Source organism: Monodelphis domestica, chromosome 5 (assembly GCF_027887165.1).
Source record: "Monodelphis domestica isolate mMonDom1 chromosome 5, mMonDom1.pri, whole genome shotgun sequence".
Taxonomy (NCBI): domain Eukaryota; kingdom Metazoa; phylum Chordata; class Mammalia; order Didelphimorphia; family Didelphidae; genus Monodelphis; species Monodelphis domestica.
The window spans coordinates 166,903,973-166,922,488 of NC_077231.1; the positions used below are offsets into that span (position 1 = coordinate 166,903,973).

An 18,516-nucleotide genomic window follows, 5' to 3' on the forward strand; every position below is an offset into this window, starting at 1 on the left:
TCTACAGGAGATTAGTGCTAGATTCTTTCTTTTTTTTCTATTTTACCCTTTGGTTCCAAAATATCAGGCAGATTTCCTTGAAAATTTCTTGAAAGATGATGTTTAAGCTCTTTATTTGATCATGGCTTTCAGGTAGCCTAATAATTCTTAGATTATTTCTTCTGGGTTTATTTTCCAGGTCAGTTATTTTTAATGAGATATTTCACATTTTTCTAATTTTTTATTCTTTGAACTCTGTTTGCTTCTTGATGTCTCATGTCTCATTAGCTTACTCTTGCCCAATTTTAGTTCTTAAAGCATTCTTTTCTCTTAAAATATTTTTAATTTTTTCCCATGGTGACATGATTATGTTGTCTCCCTTCCCTTTTTCCTCCCTCCTCCTTGATTTGACAAGAAATCCCACTGGGTTAGACATGTATTATCACTCAAAACTTATTTCTATATTATTCATTTTTTGTTATAAAATGATCTTTTAAAATCAAAACCCTAAATCACATACCCACATAAACAAGTGATAAATCATATGTTTTCTTTTGCATTCCTACTCCTACAGTTCTTTTTCTAGTCATGGATAGTATTTTTTCTCATATGTCCCTCAGAATTGTCCTGGATCATTGCACTGCTATTAGTAGCAAAGTCTGTTACATTTGATCATCTCACAATGTTTTGGTTAGAGTGTATAATGTTCTCCTGGTTCTGCTTATTTCACTCTGCATCAGTTCATGTAGGTCAGTTGTTAAAGAAATCAACCATTTCATCATTCCTTAGAGGACAATAGTGTTTGATCATTATCAGAGACCACAATTTGTTTCGCTATTCCTCAAAGGACATCCCCTGATTTTCCATTTTTTTTTGCCACCACAAAAAGTACAGTTATAAATATTTTTATTCAAACAGGTCCATCCCTGCATTAATTTCTTGAGAGAGCTTCTGCACCTCTTTTTCCATTTGGCAAATTCTACTTTGTAAATAATTCTTTTATTCAGTGAATTTCTATAACTCTTTTTTTTCTATACTTCCAGTTCTGTCTTTTAAGAAATTTGTCTCTTGATGTGGATTTTTTCTCTTTTACAAACTGACCTATATTTTTCTGAAGGCATCAGCTTCTTCAGTATTTTTTATACCTCTATAAAGCTGTTGACTGTTTTTCGTGATTTTCCTGTCACTCTCATTTAATTTCCCAATTTTTCTTCTACCTCTCATTTTATCTTTAAAATCCTTTTTTGAGCTCCACTATTAATTCATTTTGGGCTTGAGAGCAATTCCTATTTTTCCTGGAGACTTTGGATACAGCAGAATTGATTTTTGTTGCCTACTTCAGAATTTGTTTTGGTATTTTTTTGTTTTCTCATTTTCTAACCTTTTTTTTTTTTAATGAAAAAAACCTGTTAAAGCAGGACTCTACAAATTGCAGTGAAAGGATCACTGTTCCAACCTTCAGGCTCTTTGTGTAGCTACCTTCACAACTAGCTATTTCGTACCTTGAACCTTGACCAGGGTCCCCTCCTTCCATGAGGCCTTAAGTGTACTAGTGTTCCTTCTCAACCAGAGACTGTACCCTCTGGACTACAACCTGATTTTCTTTTTGGCAATGTGACAAGAGTCTTGATGCCAGAGGCAGCAGAGGGACCCCTGTAATCTTTTTTGGAGCAGTTGTCCAACCCACTCCTTTTGGTCTGTTGCTAAGCTCTGGAAGCCTTCTCTGCTGATTCAGCTGCCCCCAAGGCTTGTTTCCAAAAGGTGGGGCCTGCCTTCATATGATGCTTTGTATTCCACTTCCATCCTGTGAGTGCACTAAATCTTTTGTGCTGGCTTTCTAAGCTGTTTTGGGCTGAAAACTTTCACCCCATCTTTTTGTGGGGTAAGACACTTAGTTGTGTGGCTCTGGGTAAGTCCCTTAATGTCCCTTGGAATCAGAATACAGCATTGATTCTGTGACAGAAGATAAGGGTTGTTTTTAAACAAAACAATACAAAACCTCAGTGTTATATAAACAAAGTGAGATGTAGCACAGTAGACAAATCACGGGCTTGGAGTCAGGAAGACTAATTTTCTTGAGTTCAAATCTGGCCTCAGACACTTTCTGGCAGTGTGATCCTGGGCAAGTCCCTTAACCCTGTTTGCCTCAGTTTCCTCATCTAGAAAATGATCGGGAGAAGAAATGGTAAACCACTTTAGTATTTTTGCCAAGAAAACCCCAAATGAGCCTAAGAAGAGTGCTCATTTAGTCTCTTATAAGGAGATTTATATCAGACACTGAATTTCATTGAGAAAAAAGATAAATATTGAATTTTATTAACAATAATATTTTTATTATTCAATTATATAATATTAATTTTAAGTGTCTATTCAAATACCAAACAACATAATCTGTAGTGTAAATATCTCATCACATGATTACATGTATTTGTTGAATAAGTAGCCAGAAGAAATCCATGAAGTTATTAGGAAATAAATGCCAACTTTTTTCTCTCAACTCTCATCATCCTATTAATGCCGGCCTTGTTAATAATCCTGCCCATGTAGACTTCCCCAATGCTACTCAAGTTAAAGAAGCTGTTAGAGTGGTATATTTATTAGAAGCAAGGGATACAGGACCAAGGCAATCAATAAAAAATTATCTTATGTCCCATCTCCCTAATTTTACTCAAATTTTCTTCTCATCTATGAGTTTTCAAAGACAAATTTCAGTTCATAAATGATTTTAACAAGTCAAGTCATACCCATCTGAGTCAGTATCTAGAAACTATAACTAATTCCCTTGAACCAGCATATATTTAAGTGTCTGAATAAAAGGAAGGAAAAGAAATTGCCAAAAAAGTGAAAGAAAAGAAATACTCAAAATAAAAGTCAATTTTTGACACAGTTTTGTTAATAGAATAATGAATTATTCTAATTAGATTATTATTTAATCTAATTAGATATCTAATTAGATTATTTCTAATTAGATAGTAGCTAAATGTGTTTTAATTTTATAATTTTGTTTTTTAATATGTATAAAGGTATAGTTTTATAAGAGAGAGAGATTAAGAATAGTATGAAGCATTTAACTTTTGAAAGCCAAAATTATCGGTTTCCTTGTTAAAGTTTTTTTTTTTTCCCCAGACACTTAAAAAACTCACTGCCCTGAAATCACATCCATTGAATTGAATGTAACTCTTAAGACCATTACTTACCCAGTAGGCTGGTCCTCAAACTCCTCTGACCATTGCTCTTGGACATCCTCAGTAGAAAGGTCTATATCTCGGGTGGTAGCAAAATTGAACTCAGTGCCTTCGGTTCCATGAAAATAAATTGCATTCCCATCTGACTGGCAGCTATGCTATAGATTTTTTAAAAAGAACAAAAAATTGCTTTCAGATGAATTTTTTAGCAGAAGTGTTAATATTCATTTACATTTGGAACTTTGAAGAACTAAATGGTTTATCTACATGTGAGTTTACAAGTCAAAATCAAAATACTAGTTTATTTTTTAAAACTATCTTGAATTGCTTCTAAAACAGCCATTATCATAAGCTGGGCCTAATTATTTATTAATTTAAAATTAAGTTATTTAATTAAATAAATACCTAAAGATAAGAGGACAAAAGATCATATGAGCTTTGAAAGCCTCCTTGATAAAGTATTCTGAACAGAAAAGAGGTTTGTTAATTGGAATGATATCCTATTCTTATCATAGTCCTTGTTTGTGGGCACAAGGTACAAAAATGAGTTTTCATATATTTTCAGCTTTATGGTTATGGGCTAAATCACATTGACCTTTTCAATATTCTATACTTTGCTGGTTTGCCATTCAAGCCCTTCACAATGAGTCTGTAAATGGGATATGAGTAGAATGGCTAGCTAATCAAAACATGGAATACAGAAAAGGTCAAGGTAATCCCAAGTATGGCTAGATCTTTTTATTCTGCTCTCTTGACAGACCTGCTCGAAGGATCTAAGATTTGCACAAGGTTGATTTTCATCTGAGCCCCAAAGATGTAAGATCATTTACTTCAGCATTCTTCAACTGAAGGTGAGGTACGGAAGGACTGAAAGGAAATACTTTCTCATATACTTTCATGGTTCAGATTTGTGATTTCACATTTCCAGGGCTTATTTAGAAGCCTTCTATAATTTAAGGCCCTGGATAGTTGTCCAGAGACACTGAGCAGGTGTCACTGGTCTAAGTTACACATCTAGTGGGTGTCAGAAGGACTCAAATTTGGGACTTGCTCCTTGAGATCAGCTGTATATCTACTTCTCAGTCTTAGAATGATTATTTCTTTTATCCACTAATGAATTAAATTTCTTTGCTTTTCTTCTTGATTGGGTAAAACAAGCATTTCCCAGTAATCTTAAAATATATTCTTATAGTAATAATGGCGACAGATAAAAAACAATGAAGAATCATGAGCATGGCTCTGTAATCAGAAGACCTGGGTTCAAATGGCAAATATACAAATTTTCTGACCTTGGGCAAAAGGCATGACATAAGACATGGTGTATGGCTTGGCATTTACACATACATATATACATATACATAAGTAAATGTATATATGATGCTCCAAATATCTTTCTATAGTTTTAAGGTACTAAAACCTTCCATATATTTACACACATACATACAAGGGGTACCAAAATACTTAGTAGCTTAAAACTGGGCAAAGACTTATGGGATATGCTTTATATTTGCATCTTGCAACTTTTTTTGTGTATATATATATATTTTATGTACATATATATGTATGTAAACACGTATTTTTGTTTGCATATGTAAGGAATCTAATGCTTTTTTCTAAAGCCTACCCAAAAGAAATAGAAATACCTACATGGAACTGGGTCTTAGGAAGAGATTGGTTTTCGGATTAAGACATTGGATGTAAGAAATTTCCAAGGCAGGGAAATCAGAGGGAAATACAAAGGCCAAGAATTGAATTGTCACATATTTTAGTTTTGGTATGTGTGCATTTATCAATTTCAAAAATACACAGTGTTTGAAAGAAGATATCACATATATTTTTCTATAGAGATTTAGTTTTGAATTTAGAAGATTTATAAAAAGATTCTTTTAGTATGGAAAATAATCCCCAGATTTTTGATAGCCGACTTTCTATTTTTTAACATCACTACTTACAAAATGTGTCTTTTCTTGTATCAAAACAGTAATTGAATGCCTACTGTGTAAATGATGAAATATAATGCAGCTTCTAAACTCAATTCAATCCCTTTTATTTTGTATCTAAAGACTAGGAAAGGTTCTGGGAATACAAAGACAAAATCTAAAACAGTCTTTTTTCTTTGAGAAATGAACATTCCATTCTCCAACTATCCAAAGGAAACAAGTCTGGGTAGTATGATATTTTTAACTTGAGGGCTGTATAAGGAGGTACTCTGTTTAATTTCAATGGTAGAGTATTATACCATTAAGCAATAAGGTAATTCCTACCACATGGCTTCCATGTTGTCACCCTAAATCAATATCTAGTAATACAGCATGAGACAATTGCCTTATAAATGTGTGCACATTATGTGTATTTGTCCACTCTAAATTGAATAAATTCCTGATATTAAAGGATCTAGTGTCTACAAAAAAGTAAATAGAAACCATAGAAATATTGACAGAGCTACATACTATTCAAAAACAGACATTACAAAAGAGAAAGATAAAGAGATCTTTAGTTATAAACTTGGTAAAATGCTATAAATACACTTAATCCTAGATAAAGGTCAGAGCAATTATCATGAAATTCTGGAATTCTGAGCAGCCACAGGCTATATTTACCCTAGAAATAATAAGAACTCTGCCACCAATGCAGTTTAATGGTTGAATGATTAAAGAAAGTACCACATGACACACTAAATCATTGTCAGAGAAAATGGGCCACGTACAATATGAACATGTTCGAAAAGTAAAGATCACTTGTACTTTTTAAGAGATAACTATTTGGCTAAGAAAAATAATGAAATATGTGATATAAAGACCTCATAAGCTAAATGCTAGTTTAAATATACCAAGTTTATTGCATTTAAAACATTAACTGTTTCCTATTTTTAAAAGATTCTTGGAGTATTTATATATTATGCATATTTCATTCTATATTTATTCTAAGAGTTCTATTAAAGGAAAAACTAGGTCATCACCCTCTCTTTAAGGTTCACATTGCTCCTTATATTCAGTATTTATTTTTGGGCTATCATCTGGGATGGGAAATTCATTTATCAGTAAACCTGAATAATGAGAAATAGTGTAAAACACCTTCATACTCTTCATGTATCTTAAAAACAGACACCAAGCAAAATGCACCAGTACAGTGGAATTGGAACAGGAAGTTCTTTTAATGGAGCTTTGGAAAAATTTGTGTATTGCAAATCCCAAGTATAGATTTAGGAGTCAAATGGATTATTTTAGTCTTCATACTTGATGAAAATAGACAATTAAATATATGTACATAAGTAAACTGTATAATGTTTTAAAATAAAAAATAGTTTATTAATGTACATATATACATAATACACAATAAATACAGACATTCTGTAGAGGTCATAATATTTTAAAGTGTTAGCATATTTCTTAGCTGCCTCAAGTAATATTGAAAATAGTAATCACAAAGAAAGCAGTCTGAATAAACAAATTCTGGGCTTTGATAGTGGGCTAAAAAGAGTTTTACAAAAGAGGAGGTAAAGTCAGCTTTATTTTTACCTTAGTTGATTTTGGTAAGGCCTAGGAACTGTATTGTACTGCATTTATTCATGTATGAAATCAGAAAAAAAATTTAGGAGAAACGATTCCATATTCATATTGGCTATGTGAGTCACAGCTAATCATGTTCTCTTTTGCTTCTTGGGGCTACTAAGAGTACAAATTTTTGAGAAAATACTGTTGCCATTGGGAGAAGCTCCTCGCCAGCAATTCCCTGTACCAACAAGATCACAGGTCCTAAAATTAAAATTAAATAACTATAATAATGATAATAGCATTTACATGGTGTTTTGTTCTTACAAAGAACTTATACACATATCTTCATAATGGTCCTCTCAGTGAGGTTGCCATTTTACAGGTAAATGGGAATCAGAATATTAAGAGGAATTAACTGATGTGATTTAGTAATGTATCTAAAAATGGACACAACTGAAACTTAAACCCACTATTTGCATCTTGAATGACTGATTGACTGAATAGTGAAAACCAAAATCAGTATTTTTGAATGATTAAAAATTTGGAACTAGATGCCATTTATTCTCCAACTTTTATAATGTTTTTCCTAGTTTGTAAATGTTTAGCATTTTTTCACTGAACTATAGATGGTATGAAATCCAGAATGAATTCCTGTAAGTTAACCAAGTATCTCATTCCTATCCTTCAAACTTTACATGAAAAAGCAATTCCTATTTTCAGGAAAAGATAAATAATGCATTATAGTATAAAAGAGGTTGATCTTAATATCAAGGATACCTAGGTTCAATTTCTATCTGGCACATAATAGATGGAGAGAGTTTTCACACCTGGAATTCCATACACTGAAAAAATCACAGATCTTAACACCCTAGACCTCTATAAAACAAATGTCCACGAAGGAGAGAAAGTTTCTTTTTTATGTTTTTATACACTTTCTAAAGGGAAAATATGTACTTTCTTCATTGATCAAAATAATATATTCACTTCAGTTTTAATACCGAATTGAAATCAAAGGAACATACTTTCTAATCAATTTATTACTTTATACTACAAATAAAACTGGATTTATAGTGAAGGGGCTTCAGTTGGATTACTTTGGATAAGTCCTTTCCCTACTCTGGGCTTTCTCTCTCTCTACAATGATGGAGTTAGACCAGAAGAGGCAGAAGTTCTTTTTGGCTTTAAAAATCTTATGAATAGCTGAGTTTCCTAGAAAAGCCAGAGAATAAAATTATCTCCAATGACCTTCTCTATTCCTAATGGGGAATGTGGTAAGGGGGGCCATCTTGCATTGCTCTCCTGATATTCTCATCTACATGTTCTAGGAGATGAAAACATTTGAGCAAGGAAGAGGCTACAATGACCTTTAAGTATACAACTGTATCTCTGATAAAAGTGGCTCTGCCATTCCCTAGTGCAGAGCAAGGAATAGACTATGCTTTTTTCCCCCTAAACAGTGGTCCTTAGATAAGGTAGATGTCCATTCCTGGTTAGTACAGTGGAATGGAAAATAATGCTCTAAGGAGGTCAAGTTTCCAGTTTTATTCTGATCTGGGCCAAATAACTTTGTCCCTTTTGCTTCCCAATATAAAATACTTTGCTTAGCTTTTAGAACTCTTCATAATCTGCTCCCTGCTGATCTTTCCAGCTCTACTCTACTTCCTTCCACATAAGCTACCATTCAGTGACACTGACCTCTTTGCTCTTCTTTCCACAAAAAGCTCCATTTCCCAAATCACTGAATTTTCAATGGCCGCCTTGTAGGCTAGGAATTCAATTCCACCCCTACATTTCTAACTCCTGGGTTCCCTGCATTTTTCAGATCTCCATTTAAGTTGTACCTTTGGCAAGAAGTCATTCCTGATCCCCTTTCATACTAGTGGCTTCTTGGCAATTATCTACAATTTACCCTTTATAGATTTCACTGACCTAGTTGTTTTCATGCTGTCTCCTCCATTAACTTTTGAGCTTGAGAGCAAGGGTTGTTTTTTTCTCCTATTTCTTTGTATCCTCAGCACTTAGCATAATGCCTGGGACATAACAGGCATTTAGGAAATGTTTGATTATTTAACCATGGAGATTTTGGTGGAGATTTTGCCCTTAACTTCAGCTCTCCATCTTGTATTTGGTTAGATGGGGGAAGAAGAAGAGGGAGAGGAAGAGGAAGGGGGGGGAGAGGGGGGAGAGAGAGAGAGAGAGAGAGAGAGAGAGAGAGAGAGAGAGAGAGAGAGAGAGAGAGAGAGAGAGAGAGAGAGAGAGAGAGAGAGAGAAGAAAGTAGAAGGAGAGAGAAGGAATGGGGAGAGATGGAGAGAGGGATTTCCACACTGATATTGGAATTTTATGATAGAGGTGTTGTGTTAATTTTTATTATGGTTGGACTTGAATATTTTAAATTGGTGGTCACCAGGAATTTAATTTCTAAATCCCAAAATGAATTACTAAAGTAGAATGGAATATGTTAGTTTATTTACAATTGAGGGAATATATTGAGGAAGAGATAAAAGTGGGGAGAGAGAAAGAGAGCGAGCTCCTGCTTCCTTTGAGCCAGGTAGAAATTCTCAGGCCCCAGCCAGGGGAAAGGAGTCTCAAGAGGATGGGCCTTTCTCAGAGGTTCACATCTCCAGAAAGGGCAAGGAACTAAGTCAGCCTTTACACTCATCATGAGATGACTGTCTAAAAGGAAAGCAGTCTGAATTCTCCTGCATGAGCTCCTCCAAGGGTCCAGTTCCACAGCCAAGTGTCTTCACTCCAAGTCTGAGTGTCTGTCTTCCAGTCTCTCCTCAAGTGTCTGTCTTCCAGTCCAACTCTGAGTGACTCTTCCAGTCTCTCCTCTGAGTGACTCTTCTTCACTCCAAGCCTCAGTGACTGATCTCTCTCCAGTCCAACTCCGAGTGATTGAATGTTTATCAAATCTCTCAATTGCCTCTTCTGTGCCTCTGTTTCCTCTATTTAAAGACCTTTTCCTCTTGTGTCACCTCCGCTAAATTTAAGCCTACCAATCACAGCAGACTCTCCAGGACTGCCCACTCAATGTAGGAAATGGGTGTTCACACCTTTTTTAGTTAGTTAACACATTTTTGTGGTTAGTTAACATTTTTTGTAGTTAAAATGGGTAAATCTACTTTAAATACTAAGTTAACACTTTGGGGATTAAAATCTAAAAATAGACTGGGGATTATAATTTTATTTTCTCTATCAAGGAAGAGCTAAGTACCTTCATTATTACAATCAGAGGAGAGCCAATCCAATCTTCACAGTTGACTGTACAATACAAAAGGCAAAGAAAAATTAAGTGACATAGGCAGGATATAAAAGAGACCAGTGTCACAGGTCAGATCTGAACCTAAATTTTACTGAATCTAAATTCAGTATTTTACACTAGAAATTCTCAAGCTTTTGGCTTAAGGACTCCTGTATATTCTTCTTCTTTTTAAACCCTCAATCTCAATCTTAGTATCAATTCTAAGACAGAAGATTGGCAAGGGCTAAGCAACTGGGGTTAAAAAATTTGTACAGGGTCACAAAGCTGGGAAGTATCTGAGCCAAATTTGAACCCAAGTACTCTTTACTCTAAGCCTGGTTGCTCTATTGACTGTGCTATTGAGTTGCCCCAAATATTTTATACTCCTAAATATTATTGAGTACCTTCTTCCAAAAACCTTTTGTTTTGGTAGGTCATTTCCATTTACACTGACCTTATTAGAAATCAAAAGTTTATGGTTTTAATGTCAGGGATCTCTTGAAAGAAGACTTTTAATGGCCCATGGATCACACTTTGAGAGCTTCTGTCTTACATATCACACAATGCTTTCCAAATGGTCAATCTATTTTAGGGTAAATCAAAATGGACTCTTTTGAAGTTGACCTTTGCCTTATATGTATTTTCCAGACTGGAATGACAGACCTTCCTGACATCATTCTAAGTTGAAATAGGCTCTCTTGGTTAAATTTTTTCTTGTTCTTGAACCATATCACTAAGAGCACCAGGTTCCACATGATTCCTTCAGATTATGGGTAAGGTTCAGTTTGCCTCTAGACTTCACTAGTGCAGAAAGAATCTTGCTAGGTCATGTGAAGTGAAGAGAATTAAGAGAGGGCAGCTGGGTGGCATAATGGATAGAGTATAACCTAGGTTCAAATCTGGCTGCAGACAACATTTGCCTAGCTCTTGCTCTTCTGTCTTAAAAGTTGTTACAAAGACAGAAAGTAAAGGTTTTTTTTTTAAAGAGAATTAAGACGAAAAGCATTTGCTTTTCAAGTCAAGATAACAGACAAAAATATAGTTTTTTGAATTCTATTTCTCTAATTAGATTTTTAAAAATTTTGTCATTGAACAACATTTCTGATCATGGAATTTGGTGATTCGGTTATATTAAAGAAGAAAACAAAAGCATCATTGAAAACAATTAAGAGGTAGTCTGATGGATTGGAAAGATGGCTAGACTTGAAATCAGAAAAAAACTGGATTCAAATTCCAAAACACCCAAATTAGTAATATGGCCATGGGCAAGTCCACGAATTCCATCTCTCCATTTGTAAAATGGGAACAATAATATTAACCAGAGAGAGGTACATCATAATTTAAAGACTTTAAAGTGATATAATAATTTAAAAAATTAATTGCAAGGCAATGTGGTATAACAGAGGATAGGATTTGGAGTCCAGGAGGTCCTGAGTTCAAATCCTGCCTCAGATACTTATCAGCTATAGGACAGAGCAAATCAAAATCTTTTTCAAGATCATTTTTCTTATCTGAAGAATGGGTATAAAAATAGCATCTACCTTACAGGGTTATTGTGAGGTAAAATGAGATAATTTTTGTAGGTGCTTTGCAAAACCTGAAGTCCTTTATTTATGCTATTATGTTTTGGTATGGTATAGTATGGCATAGTATTCTATCAACAGCATAGCATAGAACTTAATACTAATTTAGTTGGTGACTATGGGTAAGTCACAACTTCGGAGATGCCTCTAAAAATATTCTACAATTTGCCAGTCTGAATCAGCAAAGATAGCTTCCATACTGACAGCTCTTCACTCAGATGAAACCATAGATCAAGACTATAATAATAATTGTTATTATTAATAATGCATGTTAATGTAAATATCTACAAAAATAGAAATAGTGATGAATGCTTTTCAATTTCCATTTTTGTTAACCCTCCATTTAAATCCATATTACATTTCTATAAAATTATAATTGAAAATCAAATAATTAGAAAATGTTATCAAGTATATAAGGAAGCTGGAAGGTCTAGTAAAATCAAGGAAATTTTAGAATATAAAACTATTTTTACTTTGCAAACTGCTCAGAAACATCAAGTAGATGGTGCTAAACCATATGTGGCTACTGGAATAATATGAGCTTTTGACTTACTGCCAACATGTAGAGACCAGTTGAACAAGCATGTGTATTGCATTAAATCTCAGGTCTACACTTGGTGCATGGCAAAGTTTTCCTTTTCTTAGCCTTCTAAATGGACCTTTATTGAAGCATTTCTTTATCATTCTTTTCTCCTTCTCATAATTTTGATGTAGTATGCTTCTTACGTTTTGGTGTGTGTCTTCTATTTTGTACTTTTAAACACAAATGTTTTTCTATTTCACTGTTTACCTCCTTTAGTTATCATTCCTGTTTTATATCTCCATTGTCAATCAAATATATTTTCCCATTTTTGCTGCTGAATGGATTTCCTCTGCTTGACAAGCAGAACACAGTGTAGCTAAGTGACAAGATTTTGCCATTCACAAAAACATCAACAGGAAACATCGGTGCACATTCCTCCATGTATCAGGTCCTTGGCTATGGTTCAGAGTAACATCTTCCTGAGGTTGCTCCCTATACGATGTTGCAAATGTTAATGACTTCACCTCTGTGCTTTTAAAGTATTCACAATCACCTCTACCATCGTTTAATTAGGTTTTCATCTAAGATGAACAGTGATGCACCTCTTCATATTATCTCCCTGGGGCCTAATGGCCCTGATGATTCTTTCAGACAGCTGTAGCCTCACAATTTATTTTTTGGCGACATCCTTTTTGTGGGAATGAGTATATTGGGCATTTGGGCAATGCCAGCTTGCAAAGGGCTGGTGGCAGATGGAAAGAAATCTGCCCAGTATGCCTTCACCTCTACATGAGCAGAAAGTCATCAATTTCCTCCATTAAGGAGTTGTCACTCAGCCCACCCAGCTGGAAGACCATTTTTGATAGCCAGGCTGGCTGGTGGTAGACGATTCAGATACAAAGTGCACTTTAAAAGGAAGCTAAAACATCATTTGTAGGAAAATTGAAAATGCGTGGCTTCAACCACAGCCAATTTTTTAATGACTGTAATATTTTAAGTGATTATTTTTGCCACTTCAGATTGCTCCTTAGAGAGGAGAGGTTTTTTAATTAAAATCTAGGCAATGCAAACAGATGAGATATGGGGAGGAGAGGAAAGAGAAATAGGATGAATAAAATTAATTAAGGCGGCATTGTCAGCAGAGCCATAAATTAGACTGTGGCTTGCTGGGAAAGAAATATATTGGTAAAGGAATTTCTAGACTCTAAGTGAGAGATGTGATTGATTGATCTGAAATCAACTGAGTCATAGCCTACATACCATCCTGTTTCCTCTGCCTTCAACTCTTCCACAGTAACCTTTGTGGGCCGGTTTCAAGATTTTGGCTCAGAGATTACAGGATCACCCAGAAGGGAACAGATTTTAGACTATGACAATCCAGAGTGGGAACAGAAAGCCCTCTCCCAGGAGGCAAACTAAATTTCTATCATTCTCCACACATTCGATTTTTAGGTAATTTAATGCCAGTTAAAAAAAGCCCCAAAACTTGGCTAAGTATTACAGTCCAGGTGCAAAAAAGGACCACGGTGCACTTTTGCCTATTCAAAACAATAGATGCAGTAATAGTGAATGGATTTCAGATTGCTGAAAAGGTATGTTTTGTCTCATTGTTTTCTGTGATCATCAGGGGCTTGCATTTTAAAAGCTCTGACTATGAATCATAGCGATTCAATTTATGGTTTATTTTGTGACAAGTATATAATTATTTGGCAATACTTACTACAACTATGGAACAAAATAGCTATGGTGACAGACTTGAGTTAGAATAATGAGGGGGAAATAACAATGTAAGATTCCATAAGGTGATTAATAATCTTAACCATGCGTCTCAACTTGGCTTTCAAACCATCATTTCGTACTGGTCTCATTGAGGACACTAGGCAAGACATTATTTTGAAGAAAAATGTCACTGAGTTTTTAACAGTCAAGTAGAATAATCTATAGTCCTTTAGTTTACAACTAAAGTTCACTTAGTAAGCATTAAAAATAACTCTAGTTGGTAATTAAATGTATCTGCTTTCTTCAGGGGAAAAAAAGAGCGAAATGAATTAACCCAGGGGATTTATTTGGAAGTTATTTTCTTTGCTTTTAATACAAAATTACTCATTTTCCATATTCTATAGTCTATTCTTAACATGGAAATTGGGCTGTCTTCCATTTTTTGCTAATGCTATTTCATGTTAATTATAGAACAAATTCACCACATGGAGCAACATAATATCATGAAGGCCCATCTCTCTTTGTGCAAAATGTACCTTTCATCCCCAAAGCACTTTATTAGCTTAACAAATTAGAGCCCAGTTGTTTTATCCTACACTAATATGCAGCCACCTCTGGGGAGGAACATGACAGTTGTAGTGATGCTAACCAAAGTGAGAAGAATTCCACCAAGCAGAGGGAATCTAAGTAGACAGAATGCAATTGCCCAAGTTGGAATTTATCCAAGGGACCACGTTTAACATTCCTCTTCTTAATGGAAAATGACATGGGAACTTAAAGAAAAACACACGCCTTATTGAAATTGGGTTTACTTAAAAAAATGGAAGGACAGCAGAGATATTCCTTACTTTACAAAACAAATGTGTTTCGGCAAGATGATCTATGAAGTGGACATTATTTCCTACTGTTTTTCACTATATAACAGGAAGTACTTTCTGACAGAAAATAAAACTCCCCAGTGGATTAAGATAAAAGCTTGCACATAGATTCAGTGTCAGTTAGTGGTGGTGATCTGACTGAAAATATATATTTGCCATTGTAATAAATAAGCATAATACACAAATGGTAGCATATCATGGATAGAGAGGACTAGCCTTGAAACCAAGACTTGAAACCAAGACTGGTTCTGATTCAGATATGTAGTGATTATGTGACTCTGGATGAATCATTTCACTTCTTCAATTCTCTAGATAACAAAGTTGAAACTATGCTCTTCTCCCTTGCCATTAAAATTTCAAATATCATGAATACCTCAAAGTTACATTTTCATATTTCATCAGTAGGTGACCATGCTATTTAAGATGTGTGAAGGAAGTTCTGGAACTGAGTTTTCCTCTACAGGGAACTCTAGCTATTGAACTGAGCAAAGCCAATATCACCTCAATCAATAAAACCAGTCTCAGTCTCCCCTATTAAAAGTTTTCTATCTCTTAGTATCTATCAGAAGTTGAGCTCATAATGCAATGATCCAGGCTAATTCTGAGGGACTTAGGAGAAGAAATGCTATCCACATCCAGAGAAAGAATGGAGTAGAAACACAGAAGAAAAACAACTGCTTGATGTGGGTCGTTGGGGATATGGGTCATATGGGTCGATGGGGATATGATTGGGGATGTAGACTCTAAGCAATCACCCTAGTGCAATTATCAATAATATGGAAATAGGTCTTGATCAATGACATATGTAAAACCCAGTGGAATTGCTCATTGGCTATAGTGGGGTTGGGGATAAGGGGAGGGAAAGAACATGAATTATGTAACCATGAAAAATATTCTAAATTAATTAATTAAATAAAAAATTTCAGTTCTAAATAAAAATAAATAAATAAAAAGAAGTTGAGCTAATTCCTGTCATTTGTGAATAGAAAGGCACTGGGTGGGATAAGATGTTGGTTTTCTATTAGAATTTATTTAGGGAAAAGTAGATGAAAGAAAGATCTTAAGAAGTTGTGATATTGTTCCAAGACACAGCTTTCATTCAAATCAATAGGTAAACATTGCTTAAGCACCTACTAGGTGCCAGATACTATACAAAGCAGTAGATATACAAAATGAGGCAAAAACCAGTTGCTGCTCTCTAGGAGTTAACAATATAATGGGAGAGACAGTTTGCAAAGAAATATATACATAGCAATCTATCTCTCTCAATCTCTGATCAATTATAAATAATTAATAGAGGGAAAGCAATGGAAAGAAGAAGGGTTATGGATGGCCATCTGTAGAAAGATCTTAGCTGGGACTGAAAGGGAGCTTGGGAGGCCAGTAGACTGAGCAGAGAGAGAACACCTCAGGCAGGAAGGACAGTCAGAGGGAATGAATACTCAGAGCCAAGATATGAAGTCACTTGTCTGAGGAACAACCAGGAGGCTAGTATTGGTGAATTGAAGACTGTGTTTTGGCGAGTAAGTATAAGGAGATTAAAATGGTAAGAAGAGATTAAGTTTTGAGGGATTTCAGATACCAAATAGAGAATTTTTATCTGTTCCCAGACTCAACAGAAGTCAATGGAGTTTATTGAATAGGAGGTAAGGTGGGGGTGGTTTGACTTGACTGGAGCTATGCTTTATGTAAATCACTTCATTGGTTGAATGGAGGAGGGACTGGAGTGGAGAAAGACTTGAGGCAGGCAGACTCACTGCAGTAATCAAAGGGTCAGGTAATGAGGGTCTATACCAGAATGGGAGCAGTGTTGGATAAAAGAAGGGGGCATTTTGGAGCAATGTTGCCAATGTGAAGTCAGTAGGCATTGGCAACATTTTGGATATGGGGGTGGGGGGTGAGAGATAATGAAGAACCCAGGATGGCTCCTGTGTTGTGTACCTGAGGGATTTGGAAGATCATATTTTCCTCCAAAGTAATAGGAAAGGTAAAACATAGTGGAGAAGATGAATTCTGTTTGGACATATTAAATTTATCTACTGTACATCCAGTTCAAGATGTCTGAAAGGTAATGGGAGATGCAAGATTAGATGCCAGCAGAGAGATTGAGGCATGATGGGTAGATTAGAAAATCATCAGAACAGAAACGGTAATTAAATCCATGGGAGCTGATGAAATCACCAGATAAAGCAATATAGAGGTAGAGGAGAAGAGATGTGAGCAAAGTTTGCTATGAGGCACATTTCTTTTCAGTGAATCCCATTTTCCCAGTAATTTCATTAAAAACATTGCAGATAACTTCCAATGAAGCAGAGGATTATTTAGGATGATTAATTTTTGGACATAAAAAAGTTGGCTAACAACTTTTTAAAAAACCCATTAAGAAAAAAGTCATTTTTTGGGCAGTAGACCATATTAGATGTTGGGTAGATAATTTTAGAATAGCAGATCCCATAAATTGCTGTTTTATGGAAACTGTTTTAGTATGTACTTCTAAAAGGGAAGTAGTTAAGGTTTTGAATTTCAGATGGCCTGAGTTCAAATCCTGTTTTTGCCACTTGCTATTTCTGTGATATTAAGCAAAGCCCTCAACTTCTCTGGATCTCAGTTTCCTTATCTACAAAATGAAAGGGTCAGACTATTGGCCCTTGACATTTCTTCTGGCTCCAAGTCTCTGAATCTGTCATCCTACAAAACTTACTTAGAATCACAGAATCTCGCATTTGGAGTGGATCTCTAAGGATCTTTGGTGACCTGGACCTGAATAGGACTCCCACCAAAAACTTCCTTGACAAGTGATCCTGAAAGATGTGTTTGAAGACTTCTTACCTAATAGAGAAAGAATGGCATTTACTTCTCAAGGTAATTTTTTGGGGATTGAGTTCTAATTTTTTGAAGTTTTTTCTTTGAGTTCTGCCCTCTGGGGTTTAAGCATTACATGAAGATATTAATTTTTGCTCATGTTATTCATTATATCAATATGTTAATAATATATAATTGATAATCAATATTTTAATGGTCTCAAGGACCTTTAATATCTTGGTCACCTTCCTCTTGACAAGAATGTCAATATTCCTTCTAAAATGTAGTGGTAAGAAATAAATATAATACAGTTGTCCTTTGCTATATTGCAGTTCTCTTATTTCTGCTTCACTGTATCGTGGGGTTAAAAAAATCTAATTCTGTATCACAGAGTTTTCGCTATATCTCAGATTTTGCAGTTAAATACCATACTGTACACAATGGAAATGCAGTATGTACACCTCTACAGCTTGTGCAAGTTTGTCAAGGTGAGATTGTACACAGGGCATTATTGGCTGATTGAATGAAATGCGACTAACCACAGGGCTGTGTTCTGTATCAGGGCTCTGATAATCAGCTCAGTGTTTATAAGTGTGGGAAAGATTTATAGGAGAGCAGGAAGGGTTTATAATACCTTAAAACACATAAAGATAATGAATTACTGCAATTTTGTGATTTTCACTTATTGTGGGGGTCTCTGGAATGTATCTCTTGCAATAGGTGAGGGATCACTGTACTCTAGACGCAGTCTCTCTCTGGCAAAGGATAGCAGAATAATCACCTCCCTAATTCTGGACACTCTGTCTCTCATTACAATCTAGAAGTCTATTGGAGTTTATATTTGTATTTTTGGCTGCCATGCTGTCCTTTTGCTAATCTGTGTTACCAAAAAGTTAACAATTCTTAAAGTCGCCACAATTTGGTTTCTGGTTTCATTAGGCTCAGATTTCTTTAATGATCTTAATTAAATGAATTAAGTTATAACCATAATGATTTTTATCTTCATTAGAGGCCTTGATGTTTGTTAGACCGAGACAAAAAACTGATTATTATTGGCTGTTTAGCCATAGCACACAAAGAAAAGTCAGTTGCTGTAGTGGTGTGACAAGGA

General features: G+C 35.1%; 1 protein-coding gene across 1 annotated transcript in view; it reads right to left on the bottom strand.

Moving 5' to 3' along the window:
- The window catches only part of RELN (reelin), a 539,202-nt gene that overhangs the window by 239,882 nt on the left and 280,804 nt on the right, over positions 1-18,516 (bottom strand). The window contains exon 11 of the mRNA XM_003342005.3: positions 3,177-3,322. Coding sequence (XP_003342053.2) covers positions 3,177-3,322 — 146 coding nt within the window. The remainder of the gene's footprint in view (positions 1-3,176; positions 3,323-18,516) is intronic.